The 18,085-nt window shown below is 57.1% G+C and overlaps 1 protein-coding gene across 2 annotated transcripts in view; it reads left to right on the top strand.

Annotated features, from left to right (window-relative positions):
* The first annotated feature begins 1,958 nt into the window (after window positions 1-1,958).
* Window positions 1,959-18,085, top strand: part of RUNX1 (RUNX family transcription factor 1) — a 187,791-nt gene continuing 171,664 nt past the window's right edge. For both annotated transcript variants that reach the window (XM_087818473.1, XM_087818471.1), the window contains exon 1: window positions 1,959-2,016. In XM_087818473.1, coding sequence (XP_087674599.1) covers window positions 1,959-2,016 — 58 coding nt within the window. The remainder of the gene's footprint in view (window positions 2,017-18,085) is intronic.

Raw genomic sequence — 18,085 nt, 5'->3', positions numbered from 1 at the left:
CTGCAGGTGTGGATGAGCCTGTTGACTGGAAGGGGACGGGGCGCCAGGGCAGGTGGAAGCAAACAGATTCCCAGGGCGGCCCGGGCTTTCCCCCAGTGCAGGATTTCTCTGTTCTTCCTTTTTCTTAACTTCCTGACTCGAGAGTGTGTGTCTGAGTGTGTGTGTGCGTGAGAGTGTGAGAGTGTGTGTGTGTGTGTGAGTGTGTGAATATGAGTGTGTGTGTGACTGTGTGTGTGTATGAGCGTGTGAGTGTGTGTGTGTGAATGTGTGAGCGTGTGTATGAGTGTGTGTGACTGTGTATGAGTGTGTGTGTGTGACTGTGTGTATGGGTGTGAGTGTGAGTGTGTGTGTGTGACTGTGTATGGGTGTGAGTGTGAGTGTGTGTGAGTGAGCGTGAGAGTGAGTGTGTGTGAGTGTGTGAATATGAGTGTGTGTGACTGTGTGCGTGTATGAGCGTGTGAGTGTGTGTGTGAATATGTGTGAGCGTGTGTGTGTGTGTGTGACTGTGTATGAGTGAGTGTGAGTGTGTGAGTGTGTGTGAGTGTGAGTGTGTGAGTGTGTGTGTGTGAATATGTGTGAGCGTGTGTATGAGTGTGTGTGACTGTGTATGAGTGAGTGTGTGTGTGTGACTGTGTGTATGGGTGTGAGTGTGTGTGTGTGACTGTGTGTATGGGTGTGTGAGTGTGTGTGTGTGTGAGTGAGCGTGAGAGTGAGTGTGTGTGAGAGTGAGTGTGTGTGAGTGTGTGTGTGTGTGAGTGTGTGTGTGACTGTGTATGGGTGTGTGAGTGTGAGTGTGTGAGTGTGTGTGAGTGAGCGTGAGAGTGAGTGTGTGTGAGTGTGAGTGTGTGTGTGTGAGTGTGTGTGAGTGAGCGTGAGTGTGTGTGTGAGAGTGTATGTGAGTGTGCGTGTGCACAGGAGAGAACTATGATATCTCTCTACTGAAAAGATGTCCACTTGGGAATAAAACTACACAGTTTTTTTGGTATTAAAATGGTGTTTTCATCACAAAAATGAAAATGCTTTCCCTTTTTCAGGCTCTAAAATGCCAGTAAGTTGCTAGAGCTTCCAAGGGGTCAGACTCTCACCCCAACATCCCCTTTTATTCTTTCCCCCTTTCATAGTTCCGCTTGCGTGGCCACAGCCTCACCAGGGCTGTCTCCAGAGCCGATGCCCAGCGTCTTCAGCCATGGCACCCGCATCCCGCCTGAGCAGCAGCCCGGTGCCCGGGTAGAATTACCTTTGAGTAAGCAGCAGTGAAATTCTAATCAAAATAACCAGCAGCCCCAAACCACAAGCACCAGCAGCAGGCTCCACGGCCCGGAGCACGGAGACCACTGATATAGCAGGAGCCTGAGTCACCCACCGCCCCAGTCGCTCCCTTGCAAAGTCTCCTGGGCTGTTTCCTTGCACAGCCGGGGGGAGGCAGGTGGCGGGGAGGAAGGGCATTGCTCAGAAAGTGTAAAAAAAAACAAAAAAAAAATTGACATCATTGGAGTCACATGATTGGCAAGAACCAATAACGAGGCGCTGTGGAAAGGGGAACAGTTAAATTTGTAATTGGGGTTGTGTGAAAACTTCTTTGGGCCCCATAAACAACCACAGAACCACAAGTTGGGTAGCTGGCGGTGTCAGAAGTCTACGGGGCACAGTGGTCAGCAGCGGGCGGAATCCCACGGCTGCAAACCACAGGGTTTCGCAGAGCGGTGAGCACCACCAGCCCACAGCCGAGGCACCGCGTGGGGTTTTTTTAAATCTTTGACAATTTGAATATTTGTTTCGCAAAGGTGCATTTTTCGTAGGGCTCAGGCAGCCCCAGAGGTGTCCGGGGGGGAAAAGAGAGAGGTGCAGGGAGCCATGGCCGGGCTGAGGGTAAAGCAATGACTGTTCTCGGTTGTGCCCCCAAGGTTGAAGGACCCCGTGACCCCCCTTCCGCAGAGGGCGCGTGTCGAGGAGCGGCCATGGCCTCGGAGAGCATGTTTGAGTCATTTCCTTCGTACCCCCAGTGCTTCATGAGAGGTGAGTACGCGCGGGGCCTCCGACGGCTCTGCTCGGCGCGCAGGGCGCGGGCGCGGGCGCGGTGCGGGCGAGGGCCCCGGCCGCCTGGCCCCGGCGAGCGGGCGCGCGGTCCCCGGGCTATCGGGTTTCCTGCTCACCCGCGGCAGCTCCAGAAACGTTTGCCTGACAGACAGCTGAGCTGTCGACGTGTTAGCCGGTGCCGAGCCTTGGCAAGCGCAGGCAGCTGGGCTGTTCCTGGTTAACCTCCCGGAGACCGCGGAGCTCAGCTCGCAGGAAGCTCTCGGGTTTGGCTCTGCCGTCCGTCGCCCGGAGTGACAGCGGCTGTCACCCGGAACTCGGCGCTCTGCAGCCCACGCCCGGCCGGCCAGGAGGGCTGGGCCAGCGCGGGGCAGGGGCCGGGGCCGGGGCCGGGGCCGGGGCCGGGGCCGGGGCCGGGCGGCTCCCGCGCGCGGGGGACCCTCGGGCACCCAGGAGGCAGAGCGCAGAGCAGGCCAGTTTGTCCGGGGTGGCAGAGCAGCGGCTGAGGTCCTGCTGTGCTGTTCCTTGTGGTCTCACTGTGGAGGCGGCGGTGTCTTTGAGGAGAGACAGGAAGCCAGTTGTCACTTCGAGGCCTCTTGCACAGAGCAGCAAAGACGTTTCCTAAGTCAAGCGTTGTCACACTAAGTCACTAGACTGCAGGCTCCTAAGAGGAGCGGCTGGTGCGGAAACCCTGCCTGTGTTCTAGCACCAGGCTCTCGCAACAGGCAGAGCGGCGTTGGTGAGCCGAGGGTGCAATGTGTGTGTAAGTGTGTGCGAGCTCATCTGATGTGCCCGCGGTGGGGAAAGAGGACCGGCCGTGCTCAACCCACAAAAACAACGGAACTGTCACGAAGGCACTGCAGCCGGGCGTGCGGGGGGACCAGCGCCTGCCCGTGTGGCCGACGGGCTGGCAGAGCCGGGCTGGAGCGGGACGGGTCAGGGTAATTCCTTCCCTGGCCACACTCTCTCCGGCACCCAGATAGCATCTGTGACTCATGACTGACTCACGCAGCCCAGAGAGCAGGGAATGTGAGGGTGCTGCACTTGGTCCCAGCAAACGCTGTTGTGAATGCCACCGAGTTTCTGTGCCTCAGGGCCCCTGAGACTCAAACACTTAACAGGGATGTGTGTGCGTGTGCGCACGTGTGTGTGTGTGCGTGGGGGGGGGGGGCGGGCTAGGATCTCAGGAGAGGGGAAGAAAGCAAGTAATTAGCCAATTCAAAGCTTCAAATTAAAGGGTTCCAAGGGCTCCTTTACTGGCAGCTGAGGACGTTTTAGTGAAGTTGAATCATGCGCCGCGTGTGAGTCACACAAACTCCGGCTGGTGAGAAGCTGCGAGTTGCCTCCCTCCCCGCCCCCCTGCATTTCCTCTGGGCCCTGAACGGGCCAAGGAAGCAATATTTGTAGAATAAGTGAGAAGCCCTCCTGCCTCTCCTTGCTCCCAGTGTCCCTCCACTCAACGAGCGTCTCCTATTCCATCAGCTCAGGAAGGCGGGGTTGGGAGACTTTAAACATTGCTCCGGGCAGTAGATTGGATTTTCGTGTGGGGTGCCGGCCTGCCTGGGCCCTCGCTGGGCTGACAGTCGGGATAGCAAGGGGACTCAGTGACCGGAACAGACCCCAGGAGGGAGGAGGTGCTGGCCCCTAACACAGCCCTGCAGCCCTGCGCCCAGCGGACAGTCACTCGCTCACCCAGCCTGGGGACCAGGGACAGGGACAGTCAGCCTTCAAGCCGGCAGGTGGAGAGGGCCTGGGACCCTACCAAGACTCAGAGGGCTCATGAGAAAAGGCGTTTCCAGTCCTCTCAGAAAAGGAACCCAGGGCCTTTTATAATCTCTCAATAATATAACATTGAGATTTAATTTCAGAGAACCAAGGTGAAATCTTGGCCATTTCCCTGTTATTTATAAAGGCAACCCATGAACACGATGGTTTCCATTGTCTGGACCAGCACGGCTCACTTGAGCTGGAGAGGTGACACACATCATTGCTTTGGGTCCCTTTGGGCATTGTCTAGTGCCCGAGGCTGGCACAGCCCCCACCCGCTGTGTCCCCCGCGTTGCTGTCTCTCTGAGTCCCCAGCCCTGTGTCCCAGCCTGGCGGTCAGCGGGGCCCAGGACTGTGCTCCTTCTTGCTGCCTGTATTATAGTGCATGTTGCCTCCCAGCCACAGCCATGAGCCAACGGGGAAAGTACCATGTTTTCTCCCAGGATGGTGCTTTATCAGTCCTGGCAATTCTCATAGAAGGAAGCCCATAACTCACTTTTGGCCAGATACTTATGTGGAACTTGGGGGGAAAGAGGCATAGGCCGAGAAAAACACCGTTCCCTTCTCTGTGAGCGTCTCAGAGGCTGGCATGCAAAATGTGTGTGGTCTACCACAGAGCACACCACACCAAGCTCTCATCACCCGCCGAGGCCAGGAGATACGACGAAACCTAAATTCCCTGGGATGATCTCGCGGGCTGCGCGCTGTGGAATTCCTGCAGACCGGCTCCGCTCCCCCCACGAGGCGCAGCGCCCCCCGAGACCGCGGTGGGCGCGGAGAGGGAAGCAGAGGCGCAGACGCATTTTTGCAAACGCCTCTTGTAGCCTCGCTCTTAGAAGTGGCTTAGTGGTCTGTGCAGAGCCTGAATGCTAATGTGCCTCGAGTTCCTAGAACCACAGGCGACAATCTCAGCGGGGCCGGGGCCGGGGCCGGGGCCGGGGCCGGGCCTGCGCCACCGGCTTCCCGGGGGTGCCTCTCAAAGGGAGCAAGGATGCCTGTGAGGCAGAGAGTGCGCGAAGGCCTCTCTGTAAGACCAGTTTTCAGAAATACATTTACAGAGGTGCGTCCGGCTCGAGCGGAGACTTACAGCTGCAGAAAGGTGTAGGTGGCCCAGGCGTGTGCACGGCATGAAATCCATATTATTTTTGTTTGGCTGCCTTAAGAAAGGGCCACAGGCTGGTGGCTTCAACAACAGAAATGTATTGTCTCGTGGTTCTGGAGGCCAGCTGTCTCAGTAAGAGCCCTGCTACGGCTTTATTATGCTTAAGTCTTCAGGGGGTTTGGGGGGTTCTCCTGAGGCCTCTCTCCTTGGCTTGTAGAGGGCGGTCTTCTTCCCGTTTGCTCACCTGGCCGTCCCTCTGTGCACCTGTGTCCTAATCTCTTCTTCGGACCCGTCACACTGGATCAGGGTCCACTCTAATGACCGTATGTAACCTTAATGACCTGTCCAAATAAGGTCACGTTCTGAGGTACTAGGAGTTAGGGCTTCAACATAGGAATTTAGGGGGGACGCAGTTCAGTCCGTAGCAGCCCACTGTAGGAACTCTGATCGCGCCGGCCCTCGGGCCACCGCCCCTTCCTAGGCGTAGTCCTGAGTGTGGAGGAGTCAGCCCCCGGCCCCCACAGGAGAGGGAGTTTTGTGCCTTGAAACTGCCCACACAGTTTGAAACTGAGCCAAAAAAAAAAGTGTTAAAAACCCATCTGAACTCGTAATTATACCCTCTGCCATTTAGCACCTTCACACGCACGCAAAAGAACCTTTGAAAATGACAAAGCAACTTGGAAATGCTTAAATTCTAGAAGAGCAAAGCTGGCCCCAAAGCAGCCACCCCCGGGGCTCACTTCCTCTGGGGAGACTGTCCCTGTAACTGCGACCCTCCCAGGATGCTCTCTGCCCAGGGCGGGGGCGGGGGCGGGGGCGGGGGCGGGGGGGGCAGCCTCGCACCTGCTCCCACGCCCAGGGCCGCACAGCCAGGAGGGAGCCTGATCAGAAGCAGCAGCTGGCCTGGGAGCCACAGGGCAAGATGCCCTGAGAGGTTTGGGAAGCGAATCGTAGCCAGGAGTCCCTCCGTCCTCTGGGAATACATCTGAAATGTGCTCCGGGAAGGTCTGCCCTGTGCTGAGGAGGACAGGCTGGGCCTCACGCTGGGCCGAGGAGGGCCCAGGGCCGCTGCTGGTGAAGGGACTTTCACAGGGAAACCGGGGCTTGACCGGTGTCCGCCCGGAGGGCAGAGCACAGCGCGGGGGTGACGATGGCAGCCGGCACTGGCACAGGGCCAGCACCAGACAGCCCGGGGTGCCTTCCTTTTCTTACCCCTTCTGGCTTTAGTCAAATGGCACCAGTAGCTTCCCTCGTGGGCCTCGGTTTCCCTCGTGGGCCTCGGTGTCCTGGCCTGCAGCGCCTCATGAAAGCAGCTGTGTGAACAAACTAAATGGCCCGTGTCTGCAGAGTGCTTCCCACGGCCGTGAAAACGGGGCAGTAAATATCCTCCGCGGCCATCGAGGGTCATTGTCTAAGAGAACAGGCTGCCAAACTCCGTCCCCTCCGGGAAGGACAGGCCGCAGTGCCCTGGAGGACACCGGGGAGGCCCCGGCAAGGCCGGGGAAGGCGAGGTGTGCAGGGTGACGCCAGGGGGAGGGAAGGGTGCCGGGGGGGGGGGGGCAGCCCGCACAGAGGCCGAGCGGCAGGGACCCTGGCCGGATGTGGGAGGAGGTGAGCTATCCTCCCACCGATGGCTTTCTCAGCCCCCGCCACCCTTGCCGTCCTCGTAAGCGCCCTTGCTGGGGACAGGGGGGCCCTGGTAGCTCCGCGGGTCCCGCCGTTGCCTGTGGAAGCTAACGGGCGGGTGGCGACGGGCCGTCCCGCGTCTCCCCGCGAGCCTTGAGCAGCGCCGCGTCTGTGTTTTCCTGAAGGCCCTTCGTAGGGAAAAGGCCCTTTCGCCCGTTGAGCCACGTGCGGGTTCCCCGGGCGCCTAGGATGGCCGATTTCTGCGCTTCCCCGGGGGGGGGGTTCAGACCAGGCCTTTGCCAGAGCCCAGGTGTGCGGGCCGGGGCCGCCTGGCTCGGGGGGCGGGGGCAGAAGCCCCAGGAACTCACGCAGACTGTTGAGCTTGCCAGGCACCTTCCTAGTGACCTAGATGAGTCATTCCTGTCCTGTCTCACCCGAGGCCTATAAAGGGGCCAATCGTGCTCTCGAAGAGCCTGCCTCCGAGGGACAGAGGCCGTGACACAGCAACGCCCCTTAGTCCAACAGCTCGATGTCCCGGTTTTACTCCGATAGGAAGTAGCGCTCCTGCCACGTCACACGCGTGCAGGGCATTTCCCGGCACCGCCTCAGTCATTTCCACTCCCGCTCCCCAGAGAACTCTCCGGAAGCTGCTCCGGTGCAGGGACGGGTGTCAAAGCCTGCAAAGCACTTTTCCCGAGACACGGGCTCCCTGATCTCCCGAGTCCCTTCTCCTGGGTGCCACCGTCCCCTTTTTGCCGAGTGAGATAAGCTTCACCAACCTGTCGACGTGTCTTTCTTGACCTGTTTCCCCCAAAACATATGGTACCGATGGCGCTCCACTGTGGCGGGAGCGGGCGTTTTCTCTAAGAGCGTCGCAGCCCGTGAATGCGATCGGAAGGTGCCGCGGGGGGACGAGGGAAGGAGGGGCCGGGGGGTCCCGATCACAGGATGGCCCAGACCTCACGTCGCCTTGACGTGCTGGGAAAGCGCGCGTGGACGGGCACAGACTCGCCCTCTGTTCACTTTGGGGACCTCCCTCCCCTTCCTCTCACCGTGGTGACACCAAATTGAGCCAGAGAAGGACAGGAAGCCGCAGAGAGGGAGCAAGATGATTGAGGCCATGCGTTTTTGACAGTGACGTGCGGAGCACTCAGCTCTCGCTGGGGTGAGGATCAGTGGGAATTCAGTTTGGCTACACCGGTGGGAGAATCTGACCGCCGTGGCCTCAGAGCGGACACTGGTCTGTCTCACGCGGTGGGCAGTTCTGGAGTAAGGGGTCCCCGGTTGGAGCGGTGGGGCGCTCCTGTTTGGGTTCCACCGTGCTGCGCACCTGTGACCGGGTGGCCCGCGACTCACGGGAGGCCTCCGGCCTGCTCCTGGCGGGGCTCTGCCTGTCACCCAGGACGGGAGGCCGTCTGCAGGGCTCCCCTTCCAGGTCCGCTGAGCCAGAGCCACCGCACAGGGCACACTGCGCCTTCCCGGTGACGTTTCCTCTCATTTGTCTTCTGTGTTAGCGATGCTTTGAAAACACACCTAAAGAAACCCCGAGTTTTCCCTTCAACCCTTCTTGGGAGTTGCCGGTGGATGCTGGAGGGTGGGGAGTGTGACATTTATCCTTGATTTACTGAGCGCAGGCTGGAGGTGGGGTGGGCCTCAGGGTCACACCTGTGTTCAGTGTCAAGGCCCAGGATCGCATGCGACGCCCGCAGTGCGTGAGAGCAAAACCGCTGCTGGTGTCCGAGCCCTGCCGGGGCCGCCACACCTGGCCCTGGGCTCGGGTGTCCGTCAGCAACTAGAGTTTGTTCCCTTTTACTCCTCCCACCCTCTCAAGCTCTCACGACCTGGCGGCCCATCCGCGTACAGCTTTTTTTAGGGAGAATTCTTTGCCACAGAATTTCTTGAGCGAAATTTTCTTCCCGGTTGCCCTCCTTGAATTCACCTAAGACTGTTTTATCTCGGATGGAAACGCGAGGGCCGGATAATGACCCTCTGTCTGGAGGTAGGACGCTTGTTCACACCTTGCATCCCTGCAAGGTCAGAGTATTCTTGCTTCGTAACTACTGCCCCCGCCTACTTCCTGAGCCCGGGTGCCAACCTCCCTCCCTGCGAGCCAACGCCTCGTTAAGACGGAAAAAAAAACCTATTTTGTTTTCCCCTGAAAGAAGAAATAATGTAATTTTTCACTTTGTTTGCTGCAAGACGGGTGTTTACAGAGAGTCGTGGATTCTGCCTGTGAGGCTGCCTCGCAGTTCGTGGTCCCATGTGTCCGCTTGCAGGTGGATTTCTTTTAAACCGTGAAGTCCCCCAGACAAGTTAGGGCTCCACGGCCACCAGAAAGAGAAATCCAGGTGGTGAGCGGGGCTCGGCAAGGGCTCTGCCGGTGTCGCGGCCGACGCCCCTCTGGGTCCACTTGCAGCCTGCGCCCCACTGGTTCCCAGCCAGGGGCCGGCCCCGCCGAGTCGCGAGGCCACGCGCGGGGCAGGAAACGTGCCTCTGCCCATTTGCAGAGCCCTGCTCCGCCTTCCCCGAGGCCGTCCCACTCTTCCTCCCGGGCTTTCGGGTGTCCTCTGTGCAGAAAGACGATGACCCTGAAAAGGGCCTTCTCCAGCCCGTGATGGAGAATTAAGTGAAAGGTGTGAGCGATAAACCCAACACACCCGGAGAACCACCTCGGAGCTACCCTGCTCCTGGCAACCTGCAGGTTTTCAGACTTTATTTTTTTTTAGTAAATTCTAAAGAAAGATCTAGAAAATACGGCAGCAGTCAGCTTGGCAGACAGGGCTGTGTTAAGCAGCGTAACGGCCGTGGGGACAGCGAGCGTGCCGCAGGCGATCCCCGTCCGTGGCCGTCCTCGGGGGGGGGGGGGGGGTTGAAGGGAGGCTGGACGTGTCCTCAGAGCTGCTCACTCATCACTCTCTGTAGGACCAGTTTTTGTTTTTTTTCTAAGCAAAACAGTGTAACATGTATAGCCTTTGATGTCTATTTTTTATTATAGCCACAAAAATGTTCCAAGGCCATGCAGCCGAGCTGAGAGGCATCGGTTGGGCTGCCATGTTTCCAGTAGCAGGTTTAACGCGACCACAGCCCGCTGCTCTTATTACCGGGCCCCTGCTTGCACTTTGAACTCTGAGCGCCCAGCCCCCCACTCCCCACCATCTGCAGGCTGCATCTGCGCGGCCCAGCACCCCGCTAACAGTCACAGCTGAGCTCGACATTAACCCACCGGGAAAGCCCGTCATTTATAAAACCCGAAAGCACGTCGCTATGCAAAACCCACGCGAGGGTCCAGGGCAGCCATGAGGGAGGGGAGCGTATCTGCGTCCTCAGGAGCCTCCTCTCCCGTCTCAGCGCCCGTGAAACCCGGCGGGGACAGGTGGGAACGAGATGACACAGGGACTGACAGGCAGGGACAGAAACTCCCACGGCTTCGTGGTATCAGCAAACCCACTCTTGGTGCAGATCCGAACGGCTGTGACCCTCAGAGTCCTAGAGGAGAGAGACTATTATTAAACCGCCTTAAACAAATATTAGCACCGCGGAGGGTGTGGAGCCGCATAAAGAAATACAAATGCCAGCAGTGGAAAGTCTGCTCACCTCCCAGGCATCCCACATCATTGCTTCAGAGCAAGAAGAAAAAGCAGGGCCTCCCATAGCTCCCCTCTTCGGTCGCGTTCAAAACAAAGAGAGAATTGTATGCGCAGTTGCGATGTTCAGTGTCACCCCTAAATCCTGCGCCGCCTTAGCTCAGCACCGCCGTGGGCCTGCCACACCCCGTAGGCAAATCTCTGGTTAACCAGGTTGGTTTTGAGGAGCATCGTGGTGAAATCTGAACGAGCAGAGGAACAGTACCTGTGTGTGTTCGCTCAGAGGGTGTGCACACGGCCTCGGCCCGGGCTGCCGGCCCCCAGCTCCGAGGGCCCTTGGGAAGCGGGTTAGCGCTGTCTCCATACAAGACGGGGACCCGTCGGAGATGCAGGTCCTTGCAGCTCTTCTGAGTCAAGCTCTTACGCTCAGTTGCTCTCCCCCTGGCTGGGTGGTCGAGTTGGCTGGAGCGTCGTCCGTTTAACAAAAGGTTACGGGCTCTATTCCTGGTCACAGCACATGCCCAGGTTGTGGGTTCGACCCCCGGTTGAGCGTGTCGGGGGACAACTGGTGCTTTGCTCTCATATTGACGTTTCTGTCTCTTGCTCTCAAATCAGTAAAAGCATGTCCTCAGGTGAGAATTTAAAAAAGGAAGAAAAGTTCCCCAAAAAAGTCTCCCTCTCTCTCTCTCTCCCTCTCTCCTGCTTTCCCCCAGAGCCGGCCCGCAGCCCGGAGACGGGAGCCAGCCATCCTCTTAGTGTCGCTATGCAAACATCTTAATGGGAGCAAATTAAAAGGCACTCAAGCTAATTACTCTCCGCAATAAAAATAATAATAAACGAATGAAGCTCCTTGGAAAGGCGATTCTGGTGGACCTCAAAAGAGCAGCTTTCCTCATTCAGGGTGCGCATTAGACGGGGCGGGGGGGGGTAAAAATTCCATGGTGGCAACTGGACAGGTTATTTCGGGAATCCCTGTGCCTCGGAAACGCCCTTTCCATGCTTTTTTAGCACCATCTGCGTACACCCCACTCCCACCGTCTTCCCTCAGTGGCCCCCACTTGACCTCAGTCCGGCCCTGGCTCTTTCTGACAGCCCGGCCCTCACCCCCCGCCCGCCCGCGGTGGCCTCCCTTCCAGGCGCAGGCCTCCCGCCACATCGTGTGACAGGTCTCGCCTCGACCGTGTCAGTTTAGGGTCAACTCATCACTTCCACAGAGGCAGTTGGAGCTGTTTCAAATGACCTCATCTCTCTGCTCCGCGTTTCAGTGAAGACCACGCAGCCTGAGGGGGCAGGCGGTGGAGAGGGGCCCTTGGCGTCTGTCACCAAAGACAGGCCTAGACCCCTTGGTTGCCTGGGCCCCTTGAAGGGCTCCTGACCCAGGTCCACTCAAAGGAGAGGGAGGGGGCCCCACACCAGGCCCCACGACACCGAGCCCTTCGCACCGTTGCTGGGAAGGATGCTTGTTTGTTCCTTAAAGTTAGGCAGTGATTACGTTACACCGTAGCTCGTAAATAACGACAACAGCGACCACCGCCACGTGCCAACCACGCCTCAGGCAGGTCATCGCCATTGTGTGTCATCATCAGAAACCTTACGGGACAAGCACAGCTCTTAATCCCACTCGATGAAAGTAAAAAGGCACACAGGGCCAAGGTGAGCTGAGAAAGCATCGCGGGCCCCACAGCCTGTGGGGCGGAGCCCCGAGGGAGCCCCGAGGGAGCCCCGCCTCGCCCGCGCACGGGGTGGGAGCGGGATGGGCCGGCGCTGTGGTCAGCGCGGCCCGCCCCACCCAGCTGCCCTCCGGCCCCCCTTCCCCATCTGGACAGCGCCGGGGGGCCGCTGTGAGGACCCGGCTGGGGTACGGGGCGCCGCCTGACGCCCGTAGCCCGCCAGGGCATCCTGCCTGCTGCCACGCCTCTTCCTTTCACCCAGGCGGCTTTCTCGTAGCTGCTGCTCTGCTGGATGTTTCCATTTTCCTCTTACACACTACTGCAAACCAGGCGCAAAAAGCGCCCCCCACTGTGTCGCCCGTGTGACTGCGCCGGGCACACACGCACCCCTGCGGGGGCACCACTGTGCTGCTGGCAGAGGTGGCGATGTGCGAGGCGAGGCGTGGAGTGTGCCAGGGGAGCCTCAGGTTGGCGCAGTCTCGGTCCTGGCTGCGTGTGCTCTCGCGCCACGGTGCCCACTCCCTGTGACACGGCAGGGCTGGGGCCTGGGACCCTCCAGCGCTGGCCTCTGCAGGCACTGCGTGGACAGAGCGCCCTCCAGTAACTCTGCACAGCCTTTCTCAGCCTCAGCACTGTTGACACGGAGACTGGGTCACTCTGTTGAGGAGGACGGTCCTGTGTGTTGTGGGACATGTAGCAGTATCCCTGGTCCCCACCCACGAGGTCCCAGGTGCACCACCTCCCCAAGAGGGGACAACCAAAAATGTCTCCAGACATGGCCACATGTGCCTTTGAAGGACAAGTGACCTGTTCGAGAGCCACTGTTCCCAAAAGACTTTAGGAACCAACATGCTAATGTTGGTTCCCACTTACTTATGGGCCAAGGAAATAAAGAGCTGGTGGTGGTGACCGTCTCCATGTTTGCATCTCTCACACTTGGTCTGACCCCTGCTCTCACCCCAGTCCCCTGATCCTGGTTCGAACTGTCCACAAAACTGACAGTCTGTGAGCAGGGCCTTGCGATTAGGGCAATCGGCCACTAACCCCACAGTGAAGAGCAGAAAAGAAAAGGCACCCACGAGGCACCTGCTGAGGACAAGCCAGGAAGGACTGATGTGCTGGGATCACTTCCTGGAGGAGACCAGGCAGTTACCTTGATCCTCAGTCATTTTTCTAGGGCGGGGGGGATTAGGTTCCCAGAACAACACCTCCGGTCACTTTGGTTAACGTACCCACTGATTAAAATTCAGAAGAAAGAAGTCGGCCCATAGAAAACGGTGAGCAAGCACTGCTGGAATGCTCAGTTTTGTTGGACAAGCTCTATTACGTAGCATTTACCATGGGCTCGGCCTTGTTCTAAGTGCCTTATAAGCAGAAATTCATGTCATCATTGTCACCTGTACAGAGGGGACAACTAGTCTCCTTGTTTTCACATGGGTGGCTGGGGCACAGAGTGGCCAAGAGACTCGTCCAGGTCACACTGCTGGGAAGTGTCAGGGCTGAATTCAACACCAGTCTAGTTTTGCTTAACCGCAAACCGTGCATATTCTCAAGAGCTGGTCCTCTAGAGAGGGTGTGGCCTGGGCAACCATGTCCTTTGGAATAAATTCAAAACTAGTGTCTTAGTCTCTAATGGCAGGTGTCGTGGGAAGTGGGACCATGACTGGGTGATGACAGAGCCCACAACTTCTTGCAGACTGTGTTAGAAAAGCATAGTGCTGTCATTCTGGACCCAACAGTGCCTGGTTTTGAATACCTCCTTCCCTTTCATAACGGGATTGTCAGCATGTCTCCGATGAAGACTCTTGAAATCTAGAAGAGAGGGAATCAAAAAGACCAGACAGTGACAGAGTCAAGGGCCTGCAGAAATTTGAGGATTTAGTAAAGAATTTCAGCAGTCTGCATGCTATTCTCAAATCCCCTCTGGGAGGATACTTCTCCATGTTCTTTGTAAATTTCCACTGCTCCCAGAATGTCTGGTAGCAGGGTCACTACAGCCTCACATTGGGGCTGTTGTTCAGCAGAGGGGGTAAGGGATGGGGCATGTGTCTGCATGGGGTGCTGGGGGACAGAGAGCAGGCTTCCCCATGTCCCCATCACAGACATGTGGGTAGTGTTTTCTCCCTGAAGCAGCAGGGACCAGAGTGATGCTCTGATCACCAAGCTGCCTAGGATGCCCATTGGGAGCTCAGGCAAAAAGCCACATCCTAGTTCTGGCTCTTATTTATTGAGTTCATATGTCTACTTAGCACTTATGAAAGGTTTTCTGTTTATAAGTGTATTCCCCAGAGACGCCTATGTTCATTTTTCTCTTTATTCACAGTACCTGGCAGGGTATGAACACTCAGCAAGTGTGGATGGATGGATGGATGGATGGATGGATGGATGGTGGATGGATGATGGATGGATGGATGGATGGATGGATGGATGGATGGATGGGTGTGGGTAATTGGGTGGATAGATGGATGGTGGATAGATGGTTGGTTGGATGGGTGGATGGTAGATGGATGGATGGATGGGTGGATGGGTGGATGGTGGGTGGATGGGTGGATGGATGGTTGGATGGGTGTGTGGTTAGGTGGATGGATGGATGATGGATGGATGGTGGATGGATGATGGATGGATGGATGGATGGATGGATAGATGGATGGATGGATGGATGGATGGATGGATGGATGGATGGATGGATGGGTGTGGGTGATTGGGTGGATAGATGGATGGTGGATAGACGGTTGGTTGGATGGGTGGATGGTAGATGGATGGATGGATGGATGGATGGTGGATGGATGGGTGGATGGTGGGTGGGTGGGTGGATGGATGGTTGGATGGGTGTGTGGTTAGGTGGATGGATGGATGATGGATGGATGGATGGATGTGTGGTTAGGTGGATGGATGGTGGATGGATGGTTGGATGGATGGTGGATGGATGGTGGTTGGGTGGATGGATAGACAGGTGAATAGATAGATGGATGGAGCCCCAGCAGCCTTGTGCTTACTGCTGAGGTGTAGATACCCCAAAGAGTGTGAGCAGAAGAGGACAACTAACCCAGACTTGGTTCTCCCTTAACTCCTGTGGTCAGCTAAGAATAGGAAGAGTACGTGAGGATATCATAGCGAAGAGCAGCAGGAACACAGGATGGTTCCACTTCTGTCCAGAGAGTGTAGGGCTAGAAGGCCTGTGGCTGTCCCTCGTGGGAGGCTGGGCAAGTGTGCAAGAAGCACGTGAGAAACGCCACGTAGTCAGAGGGCTCCTCCACGGCCCTGAGATGACAGGGTTGCACTTCAGTGGAAGGACTGTGTGGAAAATAAACGTCTGTGACCAAGAGAGTTCATCATCCCAGACTGGTAATGAGGTCCAGTCCATTTCCCACCAGGTTACCTCTAAGACATCGAACAAAGGACAGGAAGGATGTCCTCTGTCCCTGTTTTTTGCTCAGAGACTCGTTTTTAATGGAAAACTTAACCATCATCTTTCCTGTTCAAAAAAGGAAGTTAGTGGAGAAAAAGAAGAGGTTTGGTAAATAACTCACAGCAGACGCATCATGAGGTTTCAGTCCTGCCTGTCTTGGTGAAGTCTCAGGAGGTTGAGTGGGCACGTGGATGGTCCCGCTGGATGCCCTGCCCCCTGTGCCCAGCACCCTCTCCATTTGTGCCCAGCACTCCGTGGCTCTCAATGGGGGGAAATTTTCTTCAGCGACCTGCTGGACAGGTGACGTTGCATAGGTGTGTTCCCCTTCCATCCTGAGACCTTCAGCATCTGTTGAACAACTGGAGGATCTGATGTTCCTACCACCCCCAGTCATTCCCTCTGCACCTAAACCCCCTCGGCCAGGCCTGGCCTCAGTCACCTGAGAGGACCCGCCTTTGCCCATGGTCACGTGGGATTCAGGGGAGGCAGGGCCTCAGATTTGTTCCATTAAGAAATATTCCCTAGTGGATCCTCTGTCCAAATAAATGCCTTCTTTTCTTGACAAATTTCATACTTTTTCTTAAGATTGGGCCTCCTCTCCCCTTTCCCGTGGGTCTGTTTATCCAGACTCCTTTTTATTTACTTAGATCACATGTGGGGAACTTCTTGCCAGAGTAGACCTTTCTCATCACTTTTCCCATTTTCTTCTCCATACATATCACCTTTGAATAGCTTAAATCAGCCTTTCTTCGCTGGAACGATAGTGTGAGAGGCGAGGGGGTAATTTTGCCCACAGGGAAAGGTGTACTGGCATCTAGTGGGTAGAGGCCAAAGATGCTACTAAACATCCTACAGTGCACAGGACAGCCCCACAACAGGAACTGTCAGGGCCAAAGTGTTAATAGCGACAAGGTCGAGAAATCCAACTACCAGGGTCATGTGCTCCCACCCTTTATTCCCTCTTGGTGTTCTGCTTTCTGGGAGGTGCAACCCTCCCCACCCCCTGAAACTGGGGAAGTCGCTGTGCATGTCCTGTCAGAGGTAAACGGAGAACCTGAGAGGTCTTGGAAATTATGCTGGCAGCGGTCACTTGGGGACCTCCAAGGCCCTTCACGGCCCAGCACCTATTGTAGGCACTTTCATATGACAAAAGCGGATCCTAATCTCTGTGTTAGGTGGAGGAGATGGAGCTCTCACCTTGAACGGATGGTCTGAAGACTCTCGTGAGGACGTATAGCATCAGAGGAACAGGAAGAAGGCGGGCAGAAGGCAAGAGAACCCAGCATAAAGAGTCCGGGCTGGAGATAGCATCGAGAGACACCAGATCAAAGGCTGGAGAGGGGAGATAAGGGGAAGGAATCCTGGGAGCAGAGTCAGGGACCGCCACCCAGCTGGTGAAGGGGTGACCGGTAGCCAGCAGGGATATGCCTGAAGCCCAGGAAGGAAGGTAATTCCTACAGAGGCCACGGGTTCCCTTAAGAGAGAGCCTAGGGATTGGAGGCAGCCGGGCGGCCTGGTGCCCCTGTGGCGGGACCGCAGCGAATGTGGCTGACGCAGGGGAGGAGCCTGAACCACCAGGGAGCGTTCGCCCAGGAGACACCCCGAGCGGAGCGGCCGGGAGCCCTGTGTTACGAGCACCCCCTGTGCCAGGCTCTCCCGGGCTCTCCATACGTCACCCCCTTACCGCCGCCCCGCCAGTGCCTTATGCGTTAATATTGTTCAGCTGATTTGAAAGCGAGAACACGGAGGCCCAGAGCTTAGTAACAAAAACAAGAAACTTGAAGCTCAGAAAGGTTAAGAAGGAAAACCAAGGCTGCGTGGCCAGCGAGTCCGGCCGAGTCGGGGTGAAAACATGTTTACAGCCCTCCCCTGGATCGTTACCCACCACCATTCTCTAGTCTGCCACGCGTGATAGCCCGCCGTTCCCTCCAGCTTCAGCTTGGAGTGGGGCTCTGAGCTGACCACAAGGGGCAAGAAGGAGGCCGGTGGGAGCGGAAGAGACGGTGGGGAGAGGCCCCCGCCCGAGGGATCCTTCGCTGGGGGACAGGAGTGAAAAGCAGACATTGTCCTTGGGTTCATGGGTTTGACAACCTAGATCACAAGTAGCCTGGACAAACATTCAACAAAACGCAATTCCTTCCCCAGTTCAGACAGCAGACCGATGAGCTGGCGTCCATACCCCGTCTTCTACTTCCTCCGTGTCCCATAACCGTCTAATCCGATCCTCAGCCCTCTCTGCACCACGCCCGTTTCCCTTCCCAGCTTCTTGGGATCCCAGAGCCAGAGTACGCCCGGTCAGTCACTGTGACACATGTTAGTAATGACCCGTCGGTAAATTAACTGCGTGGTGGATGCGGGCATGACCCGGTGTTAGGATGTGGCCTGGAGCACAAAGGTTACATGGTGCCAAACAGCCGTCCAGGAGGTGACCACCCAGTGAGGGAGGCAGAGCCCAACTATGAGAAGTGAGGCCCGGCAAGCACAAATACAGGCGCTGTCACAGGCCGGGACTGTAGCCCATTGTTGCCTGAGGAGCGGTGACCTCAGGAGGGCTCGGAGAGGAAGACCCCTCTCCACGCCGGCTGGGGAGATGGAGACGAAGGAGGCCAGTGAGTGCGCAGCCAGGCGGGCGAGTTCAGAGGATGCTCGTGGGCAGGGAAGAGGCCACTTCAGCTCACCAGCCAGCAGCGAAACCGAAGGCAGGTCTTCCCGGGCTGCAGCAAGTTGGCTGGGGTCCTAGATTTGGTCATCCATTAGAAATCCCTTGGGGTGTTTGTTAAAATGCAGATTCCTGGGGGCCCCTGAAGACCTTGAGAGGCCCAAGGGCCCAAGAGTCGGCGCCCTTTCTCGCCCTCCAATCTTTGTGGTGCTTTGAGAAACGCTCCGTCACGGG

This window comes from Miniopterus natalensis, chromosome 6 (assembly GCF_054644295.1).
Source record: "Miniopterus natalensis isolate mMinNat1 chromosome 6, mMinNat1.hap1, whole genome shotgun sequence".
NCBI classification, from domain to species: domain Eukaryota; kingdom Metazoa; phylum Chordata; class Mammalia; order Chiroptera; family Miniopteridae; genus Miniopterus; species Miniopterus natalensis.
This window is presented reverse-complemented; position numbering and strand designations above follow the sequence as displayed.